This window comes from Mytilus californianus, unplaced genomic scaffold (assembly GCF_021869535.1).
Source record: "Mytilus californianus isolate M0D057914Y unplaced genomic scaffold, xbMytCali1.0.p SCAF_1, whole genome shotgun sequence".
NCBI classification, from domain to species: Eukaryota; Metazoa; Mollusca; class Bivalvia; order Mytilida; family Mytilidae; genus Mytilus; species Mytilus californianus.
In genome coordinates, this window is record NW_026262581.1 from 88,572,264 (window position 1) to 88,584,860 (window position 12,597).

The 12,597-nt window shown below is 32.8% G+C and overlaps 2 protein-coding genes and 1 long non-coding RNA gene across 17 annotated transcripts in view; 2 read left to right on the forward strand and 1 right to left on the reverse strand.

Annotated features, from left to right (window-relative positions):
- Window positions 1-12,597, reverse strand: part of LOC127710138 (uncharacterized) — a 304,241-nt gene that overhangs the window by 234,251 nt on the left and 57,393 nt on the right. The gene's annotated exons all lie outside the window — the stretch shown is intronic.
- The window catches only part of LOC127709512 (uncharacterized), a 217,648-nt gene that overhangs the window by 190,048 nt on the left and 15,003 nt on the right, over window positions 1-12,597 (forward strand). The window lies entirely within an intron of this gene.
- The window catches only part of LOC127709649 (uncharacterized), a 479,059-nt gene that overhangs the window by 20,371 nt on the left and 446,091 nt on the right, over window positions 1-12,597 (forward strand). For all 14 annotated transcript variants that reach the window (XM_052215267.1, XM_052215357.1, XM_052215329.1 and 11 more), the window contains 9 exons: window positions 3,119-3,279; window positions 3,668-3,719; window positions 4,465-4,549; window positions 5,309-5,377; window positions 6,898-6,957; window positions 8,014-8,061; window positions 8,337-8,456; window positions 10,180-10,281; window positions 10,980-11,077. In XM_052215267.1, coding sequence (XP_052071227.1) covers window positions 3,119-3,279; window positions 3,668-3,719; window positions 4,465-4,549; window positions 5,309-5,377; window positions 6,898-6,957; window positions 8,014-8,061; window positions 8,337-8,456; window positions 10,180-10,281; window positions 10,980-11,077 — 795 coding nt within the window. The remainder of the gene's footprint in view (window positions 1-3,118; window positions 3,280-3,667; window positions 3,720-4,464; window positions 4,550-5,308; window positions 5,378-6,897; window positions 6,958-8,013; window positions 8,062-8,336; window positions 8,457-10,179; window positions 10,282-10,979; window positions 11,078-12,597) is intronic.

Sequence of the window (12,597 nt, forward strand, 5' to 3'; positions counted from 1 at the left end):
AGCTTAAATGTAGTGTCCATACTTGCTCAACTGTTCAGGGTTTGACCTCTGCAGGAAAATCCGGTTTGCTGTCACTCTGACAGCCTCTTGTTGATTATGGGCCCAGTTTTCAAGTTGGTCCAAATCGGGGTCCAAAATTAAACTTTGTTTGATTTCCACAAAAATTGAATATATGGGGTTCTTTGATATGCTGAATCTAACCATGTATTTAGATTTTTGATTTTTGGGCCCCGTTATCAACTTTGTCCACATTGTGGTCAAAAGGGTCCAAAATTAAACTTTGTTTAATTTCATCAAAAATTGAATTCTTGGGGTCCTTTGATATGCTGAATCTAACCATGTATTTAGATTTTGGATATTGGACCATAATAGGTGAATGTCCAATTTAAAATTTTTAAGTTCTTAGACCACATTCATTCTGTGTCAGAAACCTATGCTGTGTCAAATATTTAATCACAATCCAAATGCAAAGCTGTATCAAGCTTGAATGTTGTGTCCATACTTGCCCCAACTGTTCAGGGTTCGACCTCTGCGGTCGTATCAAGCTGCGCCCTGCGGAGCATTTTATTAGTTTTTGTGGTTTGGTCTATTTCTCATATTATAAGCAATAGGTCAAACCTATTTAGTGTATGGAACAATTGTGAGTTGTATATGTCTGTCTGGCAGGGTTCACATGACCTTGACCTCCTTGTCATGGTTCATTGGTCAATGATAAGTTTTTCACAATTTTGTCAGTTTATCAGATACTATATTAAAGCAATAGGTCAACTAGATTTGGTGTATGGAATGATTGTAAGGTGTACATGTCTGTCTGTCAGGGTTCATATGACCGTTACCTCATTTTTAGCTCACCTGGCCCATAGGGCCAAGTGAGCTTTTCTCATCACTTGGCGTCCGTCGTCGTCGTCTTTAACTTTTTACATTTTGAACTTCTTCTAGAGAACCACTGAATGGAATGAAACCAAACATGGCATGAATGTTCCTTATGAGGTGCTGACCAAGTGTTGTTACTTTGTAGCCGATCCATCATCCAAGATGGCCGCCAGCGGGGGACTTAGTTTAACGTAGGACCCTATGGGAAATACATACAAATGTCTTCTTTTAGAGAACCACTGAATGGAATGAAACAAAACATGGCATGAATGTTCCTTATGAGGTGCTGACCAAGTGTTGTTACTTTGCAGTCGGTCCATCATCCAAGATGGCTGCCAGCAGGGGACTTAGTTTAACATAGGACCCTATGGGAAATACATACAATTGTCTTCTTTTAGAGAACCACTAAATGAAATGGAACCAAACATGGCATGAATGTTCCTTATGAGGTGCTGATCAAGTGTTGTTACTTTGCAGTCAATCCATCGTCCAAGATGGCTGCTAGCGGGGGACTTAGTTTAACATAGGACCCTATGGGAAATACATACAAATGTCTTCTTTTAGAGAACCACTGAATTGAATGAAACCAAACATGGCATGAATGTTCCTTATGAGGTGCTGACCAAGTGTTGTTACTTTGCAGTCGGTCCATCATCCAAGATGGCTGCTAGCAGGGGACTTAGTTTAACATAGGACCCTATGGGAAATACATACAAATGTCTTCTTTTAGAGAACCACTAAATGAAATGGAACCAAACATGGCATGAATGTTCCTTATGAGGTGCTGATCAAGTGTTGTTACTTTGCAGTCAATCCATCATCCAAGATGGCTGCTAGCGGGGGACTTAGTTTAACATAGGACCCTATGGGAAATACATACAAATGTCTTCTTTTAGAGAACCACTGAATTGAATGAAACCAAACATGGCATGAATGTTCCTTATGAGGTGCTGACCAAGTGTTGTTACTTTGCAGTCAGTCCATCATCCAAGATGGCCGCCAGGGGGGGGACTTAGTTTAATATAGGACCCTATGGGAAATACATACAAATGTCTTCTTTTAGAGTACCACTGAATGGAATGAAACCAAACTTGGCATGAATGTTCCTTATTAGGTGCTGACCAAGTGTTGCTACTTTGTTGCCAATTTACTGTTCAAGATGGCCACCAGGATATTTTATTACATAACGGGACCAATATTAAACCAAATTTGGCCTCAATCATTATTTGGGTATCTGTTATGATTTTTATCTATCTTTACATGATTTCTAAAACCAAAGTAGAGTCAGGTGAGCGACACAGGCTCTTGAGAGCCTCTAGTTATGGTTCATTGGTCAATGTTAAGATTTTGTGGTTTGATCTGTTTCTCAGGTACTATTAGCAATAGGACCACTATATTTGGTGTATGAAATGATTGCAAGGTGTACATGTCTGTCTGGCATGGTTCATCTGACTGTGACCTCATTTTTATGTTTCATTGGTCAATGTTAAGATTTTGTGGTTTGATCTGTTTCTCAGGTACTATTAGAAATATAGGACCACTATATTTAGTGTATGAAATGATTGCAAGGTGTACATGTCTGTCTGGCATGGTTCATCTGACCGTGACCGCATTTTCATAGATTATTGATAATGTTAAACCTTCATATTACAGACTTTCAACATGATTTCAATGATAAGTAAAACAGGTGAGACATTTCAGCGTGTGCACTCTTTGTTTTTAGATCAATTCGTCACTTAAAAATTGTAAAAAGTAAAAAAAAAATATTGGAATTTAATCTGGTTATATGTTTATGACAGATTTACGACTGCAACAGCTGTCATAATTTGTTTGTAACAACCTGAGAGAACTTAATATAAATTATGTTCATATATCAGTATGCATTGGTCAGGTAACTGGCTTTTGCAACCATTATAAAACTTTTAAAAGGTATTACAATAATGTAGACATTCTTTACCAGGCACATGTTTACTGTTAACCTAGCAGCAATAAAGTTATCAACTTGGGTAGACCCTTAAATTTGAATTAAATTTTAAGAAACCTTTAATTACATGAATTAAGTAACAACAGCTTCTATTTATAATTTAAATTTTATTAGCATAAGTTCATTAAATTCTTAAAAAGAATAGTATTTTACTCTTACATTTTGTATAGACATAATTACTTGCTGATCTAATTTTTTATTTAAATTAGAAAATTAGAAATTTTGTTGAGCTAAAGCCTACATATTTTTTTCCATTTACAGAGTCAGTAATATAGTGCTTTATGTGATATGGACTTGGGGAAAAGTATCACATTTTGTTAAGACAAGAATACTGAACAAATATTTCAAAAGGTTTTTTAAACAATCTGAATTGGAAAGGAGAAAACTTGGAGTAGATGAAAATATAGCTTTACCCTCAACAGGTAAGGTTTCTCCATTTGACCATTTTTGGACAAAATAGATAGTTTGCTCAATGTTCAGAGGCAATACCTAGTCAGGGGATATTTATTAAGAAATATGAAATTAAAAGACAATTTAAGAAATATGAAATTAAAAGACAATTTAAGAAATATGAAATTAAAAGACAATTTATGTTGATGAACTCTTTTGCTTGTATGGAGTATTGAAATTTGACAGACAGAGTACGAGAATGCACAAAACTAAGTATAATTTAAAAAAAAACATTAATTACAAGAAATACTATTTAAATATTAAACATTGTATGTTTGCCTTTTCTGTTGCTAGTTTTTTCAAGACAGAATCTGAATATTTTACCTCAAGCTATATTGTGAGTTTAACATTAATATTTAGGTTCAGAAGCCATGCAGCGACTTCTAGCTTGTAAAGGAAAAGACCCTTACAGGTGAGTTATTTAATTAATTTACCTATAGCTATTGACTTATAACCTTACAGAAAGTGTCTCAATTTGCCTAAAAAAATGATTAATGATCTTCACAACTAGACAAGTATTTTGCCTTAACAGTAGAATCTATGTGATTTGTTCTTTAAAAAAATAGACTTAAATGACCACAATCTGTAAAAATTAATGAAGGCCTTAGTAATAAGAGTTCAAATTATTTATTGAATTCGATTTAAAAAAAACAAACTAATACTATTTTAAGTACAATGTAGATACTTAAACAAACTTTGACCTCTTTGACAGGAAACACCTAACCCATATAGTAGATCAACTATATTTGGTCTCTTAGAATCATAGTATTGTGTCTTTCTATGTTGTGATGTTACACTATTGTTTCAGGTTAGGGTGAAGGTTGGTGCCTGTTAAAACGTTTAAACCCACTGCATTTGTTTGCACCTGTCCTAAGTCAGGAACCTGTTGTTCAGTGGTTGTCGTTTGTTGATGTGGTTCATAAGTGTTTATCGTTTCTCGTTTTTTATATAGATTAGACCGTTGGTGTTCTGACAAAAATTACATATAAGAATATAGTTTAGAATGTATTTGCGATCGAGTAAAATAAAGGACATTGTCCAAAAGAAGATCACTTATGTAAACTTCATGTAAATTCTGTTTCAACATATTAACTTTGAAATGTTTTGCAGCATAATAAGCATCTGTCCTGTTTTAACATTTTTTTTATCGTTTGCAGTATTTTAGGCTTACGGTATGATTGTTGTGATGATGACATCAGGAAATATTACAGAAAACAAGCTATTTTGGTTCATCCAGATAAAGTAAGTCACAGTAAAACATAATAATGCACAACAAAATCCAGGAACACTAAAACAAAATGTTACCAGAGCATTACAAAAATAATAATTTGTTTTGATACAGATATTTGATGAATTATTTATACCCTTTTAAGTGGCCGAATATGTTTATTAAGGGTCAATTTTTTTTTTCAATGTAAGACATGGATGCTTTTCTGATATATAGCGGCTAACTATCGGTCACCATATGACCCTCAGCAATGAGCAATATTCATACCCTCTAGTAAGCTATAAAAGGTTCTGGCTTCAGGGTGCGGGATTTTCTCGCTGCGTTGTGGACCTGTTGGTGGACTTCGGCTGTTATCTGCTCTTTGGTCGGGTTGTTGTCTCTTTGACATATTCCCCATTTCCATTCTCAATTTTATGTCCACTGAGTACAAGGCCTGATTCCTTGCTCTTAACTGTTCAAAATGTTTTGACATTTGAAGTTTTTCATCAGGTACAATGTACTGAAATAATAAGATAAAAATTCAGTTGTAGGTTGAGTCACGTGATTATCTTTTATGCATAGCATCCATTCTGATGTCAAACATCAACAACATAAGTTCAGTTCAGTAACTAGTTTATTCTGTGTTTGTTTATTTTTTAATCTTACAAGAATCTGTCTTTTTAGATCTTATCAAATTTATGTAATGCATATGGTTACAGATGGTGGTGACATAAAATACTGTATTTTTCAAATGAAAATACCGCTACTGTATTCTTTTATAAAATTTATTTCAGAACAAACAGCCTGGTGCAGAAGAAGCTTTTAAGATATTAGGACGGGCTTTCAAATTAATAGGATCTACTGTAAGTTACATATGTATTAAAAATTATTGTATTATAACATACAAGATTTATTTAAATTAATGATATTATGCTACATTTTATTTTATTATGCCCCTGCCGTAGCGGAGGGGGCATTCAAATTCACCCTTGTCCATCTGTATGAACGTATGTCCCAAAATTGGTTTCCGTTCTCTAACTTGAGTTTGCTTAAACCAAATGTTATGAAACTTATACACAATGCTTATTACCACAAAATACAGATCAAGTTTGAATTTTGGTGGCGTCACTTTAACCGTTCTAGAGTTATGCCCCTTTAAAAATAAAAAATTACAAAATTTTTAGTTTCTGTTCTCTTAAGTTTGCCTCTACCAAATGTTATGAAACTTATACACAATGCTTATTACGACAAAACACAAATCAAGATTGAATTTTGGTGGGGTCACTTTAACCAAACTCGAGTTATGCCCCTTTATAAATGGGAAAAAAAAATGCACAAAATTTTTAGTTTCCGTTCTCTGACTTAAGTAGCCTCAACCAAATGGTATGAAACTTATACACAATGCTCATTACCACAAAACACAGATCAAGTTAAATTTTGGTGGCGTCACTTTAACCATTATCGAGTTATGCCCCTTTATAAATCAAAAAATTGCAAAATTTTTAGTTTCCGTTCTGTAACTTAAGTTTGCCCCAACCAAACATTATGAAACCTATACACAATACTTATTACCACAAAACTCAGATCTAGTACAAATTTGGGTAGCGCCACTTTTATTGTTTTTGAGTTATGTCCCCTTATAATGTTGTATGCACGTGGGGGCATCATCTGTGTCCATGGGGACACATTTTCCATTTATTTATGATTATGTTACATTCCTCTTTGATGGTTTTAAATTTTTAAATGTCGCTTTTATTTACGATAATAAAAATCATGTATAATTTAGTAAAATATGTAAATGGTTCTTTTCTTCCATTATGTTCTGTCCAGTCTGGTGACGTTCCTTGTTACTTTGACTTGACTGTAAGTGTTGCTCTCCACCTATTGCAGTTCATTCAAAATTCTGACCAAATTGCAGTTTGTTTTATCAAACCAAACTGTTCAACTGGTCTGAAATTTTGTTGTAGAAAACCGTTTAAGCCAAGTAAATGCACAGTGATAAAATTGAAATAAAGCATACTTACAATCCTATAAAACTTTTAATTCCACTAAATTGCTATTATGAAAATGAAAGTGAAAATTTCTTTACATATTGTTATTGTAGAGTCATTTGAAAAGGTTATTTGGTAACCATTAAGTTTAGTCCCTACCTGATAAAAACATGTCTGGCTTCCTTAATATTTTGTAAGTTTTTTTGCCATTTTCCTCAGCAATGCATTAAAATAATTGCTCACCTACCCCAATATTTCTAAAAAAAAAATCTCACATACATGTTACTATCACATTCTTGTACAGTTAAACGTTTTTTTCACACAAATTTTTAATGCAATTTTTTTTTGAATTTCAGTTAAAAATAAATGACAATGACTTTAATTTGTTGTAGGATCTTAGAATAAAGTATGACACAGAATTCAGACAGGCAGATGAAGCTGAAGCTGCTATGGTGAGTGAAGTCATCAACCTTAAATTTCTTTAATTATGATGAATGATGTATATCTGGTTTGATTACAAAATGGGCAGGTTAAATTTTCACTTTGTATAGTTTTCACTGAATGGGAAAATACATGCGGAAAAATCACTGTATTGATTTTTAAAGATGTAAAAAATATAAACTTGATTGACTGACAGATAATCGATAACAAATAAATATAAGTGCTACAAACTAAAATACATGTAATGTTTGGGTTATGACAACACTCAATAGATTGTCGCTAATACCATAACATTTTTATGCTCCCACCTTAGTTGAGGGGGCATTAAGGTATACACTTGTCCATCCGTACGTCCCGAAATTGGTTTCCGTTCTCTAACTTTAGTTTGCCTCAACAAAATGTTATGAAACTTATACACAATGCATGCTTATTACCACAAAACTCAGATCAAATTTGAATTTGGGTGGCGTCACTTTTACCATTCTGAAGTTATATCCCTTTTTAACGTTATATGCAAGCGGGGGCATATTTATTTATTGAACATGTCACTGATTGCTTTGTTGTCAATAGAGATGAAATGTATGATTAGTCAGTTTAATTATTTTGAGAACAGAGATCTTAATTATTTATGCACACTCTTGTGATCTGCCCATCTTCACAAAAGACTGATTTTTATAGGACCGCAAAATTTGCGATATATAATGGTATCTTGTCATCGTCCAAAGACATTTGGTTTCCAGACAATAACTTGAGTATAAGTGTTTCTATGAAATTGTACCACAAGGTTCCATAACACAAAAGGAAGGTTGGGATTGATTAGGGGGGTTATTGTCCTAACTGTTTAGGTGTTTCAGGACAATAACTTGTGTATAAGTGTATGGATCTCTATGAAATTGTACTACAAGGTGATCTTGTGAAATTTTCAACATCTTATAAACAATTGATTATTTGTAGTTTGAAAACTTATGACTATAACAAAGTTATTTCCAGAAAACTTTTGTATGATATAATGTCTTGACATGTGACTACAACATTTAGTTATAATGAGCATTGTTTATTTTTTTCAGAAGGAATTTAATGATCTGTTGACCAAACTGCAAGACAAAATGCAAGAGGTAAGAATGTTTCATTACTTATATTACTTAAAATATTTCATTATAATAAATGTACTGTACCTACAAACTGAATGTTATATAGATTTATCCTTGTCCATCTGTCTTGATATGACTGCTAGTTAAGGTTCAGGACAATTGATTTTTAACGGATCATTTATAGACTCAGTTCTTTTTTTACCTTAATAATAACTTGGAACAAAAAAGCTAAACAATGAAGTATAATTTACCAAGCTATTATATTTACAAGTTTTAAAAGTAGAAAGTTTTTATTTAAGGCTGCCAATATGATGCGTTGTGATAATTGTGGAGGAAAACACAGGAGAGTATTTATAGAGCGACCATGGTATAGTGCCAGATTTTGTAAACGGTGTAATGTTAGACATTCTGCCAAAGAGGTAAGATCTCTTTTTCTATAATTTCTTTTTCCCTGTTGTCAAATGTCTTAGAATTCAAGACATAGAATTGCTAATTAATTGGTGGTGATGGCAAACACTATTGGTCTGAAGTTTTATATTTAAGAAGACTGTTGCTTGTGGCAATTATTTCATGCATATTCAGGACAAGAAACTATTAACAATAAATACATAAGTGAGGTTTTACAAGGTATGACGACTGGGATAAAGGGCTGAAGACTTGACTGCCACTTAAATAAACCCACATATGTTGGATGGGGACAGAAATTTTGCCTTGCAAAAGGCCAGTTATGGACACCTCAAAGAGCTGTTGCAATGGTTCTTCAATGTGCAGAAAACATGTCACTATCTCTACACGAGTCTTCAGATTTAATGTCCCCATTCTGACCCGATGCAGAAGGTAGATGAGTTGGATAATCCATATCTTGTGTCTCATGAATTTTTCAGTTTTGGTCTCACTTGCAACGAATGTCAAGGAAGCAAGTCTTAGGGATGCTGTTTCCAGGTGTTGGCAGTGTAAAAAATTGTTAAAATTTGTTATTATGTCATTTAATTAAGCCACTAATGTTGAGTGACTGATATTTGATATGCATTTGTATTTAGCATTGGCAAATCTCATTTCTATTGAAATCATTTGACCCAATCCCTCTGTCTTGGTCTATGACTTTGAAACTTTTGCATAGTTTACTTGTTAAAGATTGTGATTTGGTTAATTTTAGATATAAATATGCCAGAATTATGTAAGGAATTGGTTTTAAAATGTTAACATTTGATTTAAACTGATTCAGGTTTACCTGTTGGCCTCATTTCTTTGTTCAGTAATCATTATTTTTTACCAAGTCAGTTTCTCTTACATCAATAGGTCATCTATATTTGAATCAGAAAATATTTGTAACGAGTTCATGCCTGTCTTAAAAGGTTTGTTTGAAGTTGGAATCATTTTCATTGTTCATTGATCTCTATTATAAGGTCTGTGGTTCGTACCTGCATTTCCAACTGCCAAAGCAGGTCTAGTAATGGCTCAACTCTGTCAGTCATTCTGCCTGTCTGAAAGATCTTGAGAAGAAAACTTTTGTCAAACTTTTCTTGGCTTCTATGCAAGAGAATGATTTTAAATCTGGACTGCTGCTTGATAATGTTGAGTTTGAAATTTTACAACACTTATTGTTCAAGGAAAGTTTTTGTCAAAATTTTCTTGTCTTCAATGAAAGGGAATGATCAGTTATGCTTCAATGTACATTTGACCATAATCAATTGCTTGCAGCGACACAGATTAGATCTGGTATTGGTCTTGTTTTTCAAATACTATAAGTAATGTGCCATCTGTATTTGGTGTATAGAATGATTGCAAGGTGACCTTGATCTAAATTTTGTGGCTCATTAGACATTAATGAGACATGCACTCTTAATACAAATAAAATTGCTCTAAAGAAATGCTGACTCTCCAAATTTTGGACTCTGACAACAAAATTAGCAGCCAGCCTAACATAAGTTTGCCTCATGCAAGTTTAATAAAACTTATACACAGTGCTAAGAATCACAACATGCAGACAGAGTTTGAATTTGGGCAGCAAGTCATTTACTGTTGTAGAGTTAGAATGTGAAATCAATCTAAGCTGAATTTAATGATGTTTTTCAATAAGTATACCTCAGTTACTATATCAATAAAGAATATATATTGTTGATACATGTTTAATTTTCACAGGGTGATGTTTGGGCTGAGACAACAATGTTTGGTTTCCTATGGCATTACTATGCATGTATGGAAGGAAAAATATATGATATAACTGAATGGGTTGCTTGTAAGGTAATTATTAGTTTTAAACATTAGATAAGCAACTTTTTTTATTGAGTAATTACTGCCACTTTTCTGTAAAAATAAGTTTCCAATGACTTGGCACTTATTCTGGTAAATGTTTGAACTTTGATTAGGAAGATTTGAATTATCACTTACTTGTGCAATATTTTGTTCATGTTAAATGATGGTGATGGTTAATTAGTGTTGTTGTACAAGTTAGTTTATGTTGATGGTTAATTAGTGTTGTTGTACAAGTTAGTTTCAGGTGATGGTTAATTAGTGTTGTTGTACAAGTTAGTTTATGTTGATGGTTAATTAGTGTTGTTGTACAAATTAGTTTATGGTGATGGTTAATTAGTGTTGTTGTACAAGTTAGTTTAAGGTGATGGTTAATTAGTGGTGTTGTACAAGTTAGTTAAAGGTGATGGTTAATTAGTGTTGTTGTACAAGTTAGTTTATGGTGATGGTTAATTAGTGTTGTTGTACAAGTTAGTTTATGTTGATGGTTAATTAGTGTTGTTGTACAAGTTAGTTTAAGGTGATGGTTAATTAGTGTTGTTGTGCAAGTTAGTTTATGCTAATTATGAATGAAGTTATATGTAGAAAGCTGAAAATAAGAAATCATTTAAATTTTATTAACACTTATTCTAGTGTCCTAAAATATGAAAATGTGCCTAGTTGTTAAAGTCTTTTTTTTTTCATTGTAGAAAGATTTCTTTAAACATATGCAGGCTAGTGCCCACCATGTGTTCTATAGAATAGCCACAGAAGGAAACAGAGGAGGTGCACAGCAAGGCAGGACTGGGTATGTATTATGTGTATATATTCAGTTGGATTTGTTCAACATGTAGGAGGTATATGGCTTAAATGTACATGTGAATTTACAGTATTGCTGTTCTTATTAAAAAAAAATGACAGTCTTGATCAATTTGTGCTTTCCAGTTAGAAAATATGCAATGCATTTTCAGGACAATAACATGTAAATATCATATACCCTGCTTTTGCCATACGGACATGGTGACTCAGATTTTCAACATAGCAGCAAACAAGTGAACAGTCCTTTTTGGAAGATATGTCACCCTACCTAGGCTAAAAGCTGCCCAGTTGTTGCTCTTTGCTTCGTATTCAAAGTGCCTGATAGAGAGCAGCAAATATTAAAATCAATAATAATAATAATAATAATAATAATAAATTATTTATTTAAAGAGGGTAAACACAGTTAGTTACAAGTACTAATCTTCCCTGAGGCCCTCATATACAATACAAGTAAAAAAAATAATAAGAGAAAGAAAAAAAAAAAAAAAAAAGCAAACATACAACATATTAAACACAATGGTATAGTCATGATAGTTCAGTGTACATGTACCATTAGAACATATAAAACAGTTACATACAAATCAAAATCATACATTCTAAAAAAGTAATAGTTGTAATCATTTCAAGACTGAATATTGAATATTGGGACTGCCTCAAGTATCGTTTTATAATTTGTTTAAAAGAAAAAGTGTTTTGCACTTTGCGCATTTCATATGGTAGTCCGTTCCATAAAACTGATCCAGAATAAGCAAAAGATTTTTTAAACAGTTCAGTTTTTGGCTTAGGAATTATCAAATTACCTTGAGTAACACCCCTTAAAGCATAAGGATTATTAACAGATATAAGTTGAAACTTTTGAAGTAGGTACTGTGGTGCTTCTTTCCGCATACATTTATATAGGAGTAAATATTTGTGGTATTTGATTCTGTTTTCTACTATCATTCATCCAAGTTCTTTAAATAAGGGGGCTGATGGGGATAAAGGGTCTGCATCAAGAATTAATCTTGCTGCTCTTTTTTGAAGTTTTAATATTCTTATTATCCCTTCATTTTTACATTCTCCCCAAACAATACAGCAATAATCGATGAGCGGCAGAATATACCCATTATAATATGCTTTCCTGGCATTAATATCTAAAAATTTCTTTAATTTAGAAAGAAGGTATATTCTTGATGAAATGCAAGCACAAATTTGATCAATTTGATTTGTCCAGCTAAGTGTGCTGTCAATTTTTAACACCTAATTATTTTTCACATGATGAATTGTGTAGTGTTTCTGAATTTATTTGTAAATTTGGTTGAAAAGATGGAGTTGATAACTTCTGACTTGTTCCAGTAACCAAACATTTTGTTTTTTTAGTATTGATGAACGTATTATTCATTTTGCACCATTCTTCAACTCTGCATAAATTTCAGCACAGGAAGTAAAAAAGTTTATTAAAAGTATCTGCTGTTGATTTTAATACGACCGCAAAAATTAAAAATTTTTTGGTCGTATATTGGTATCACG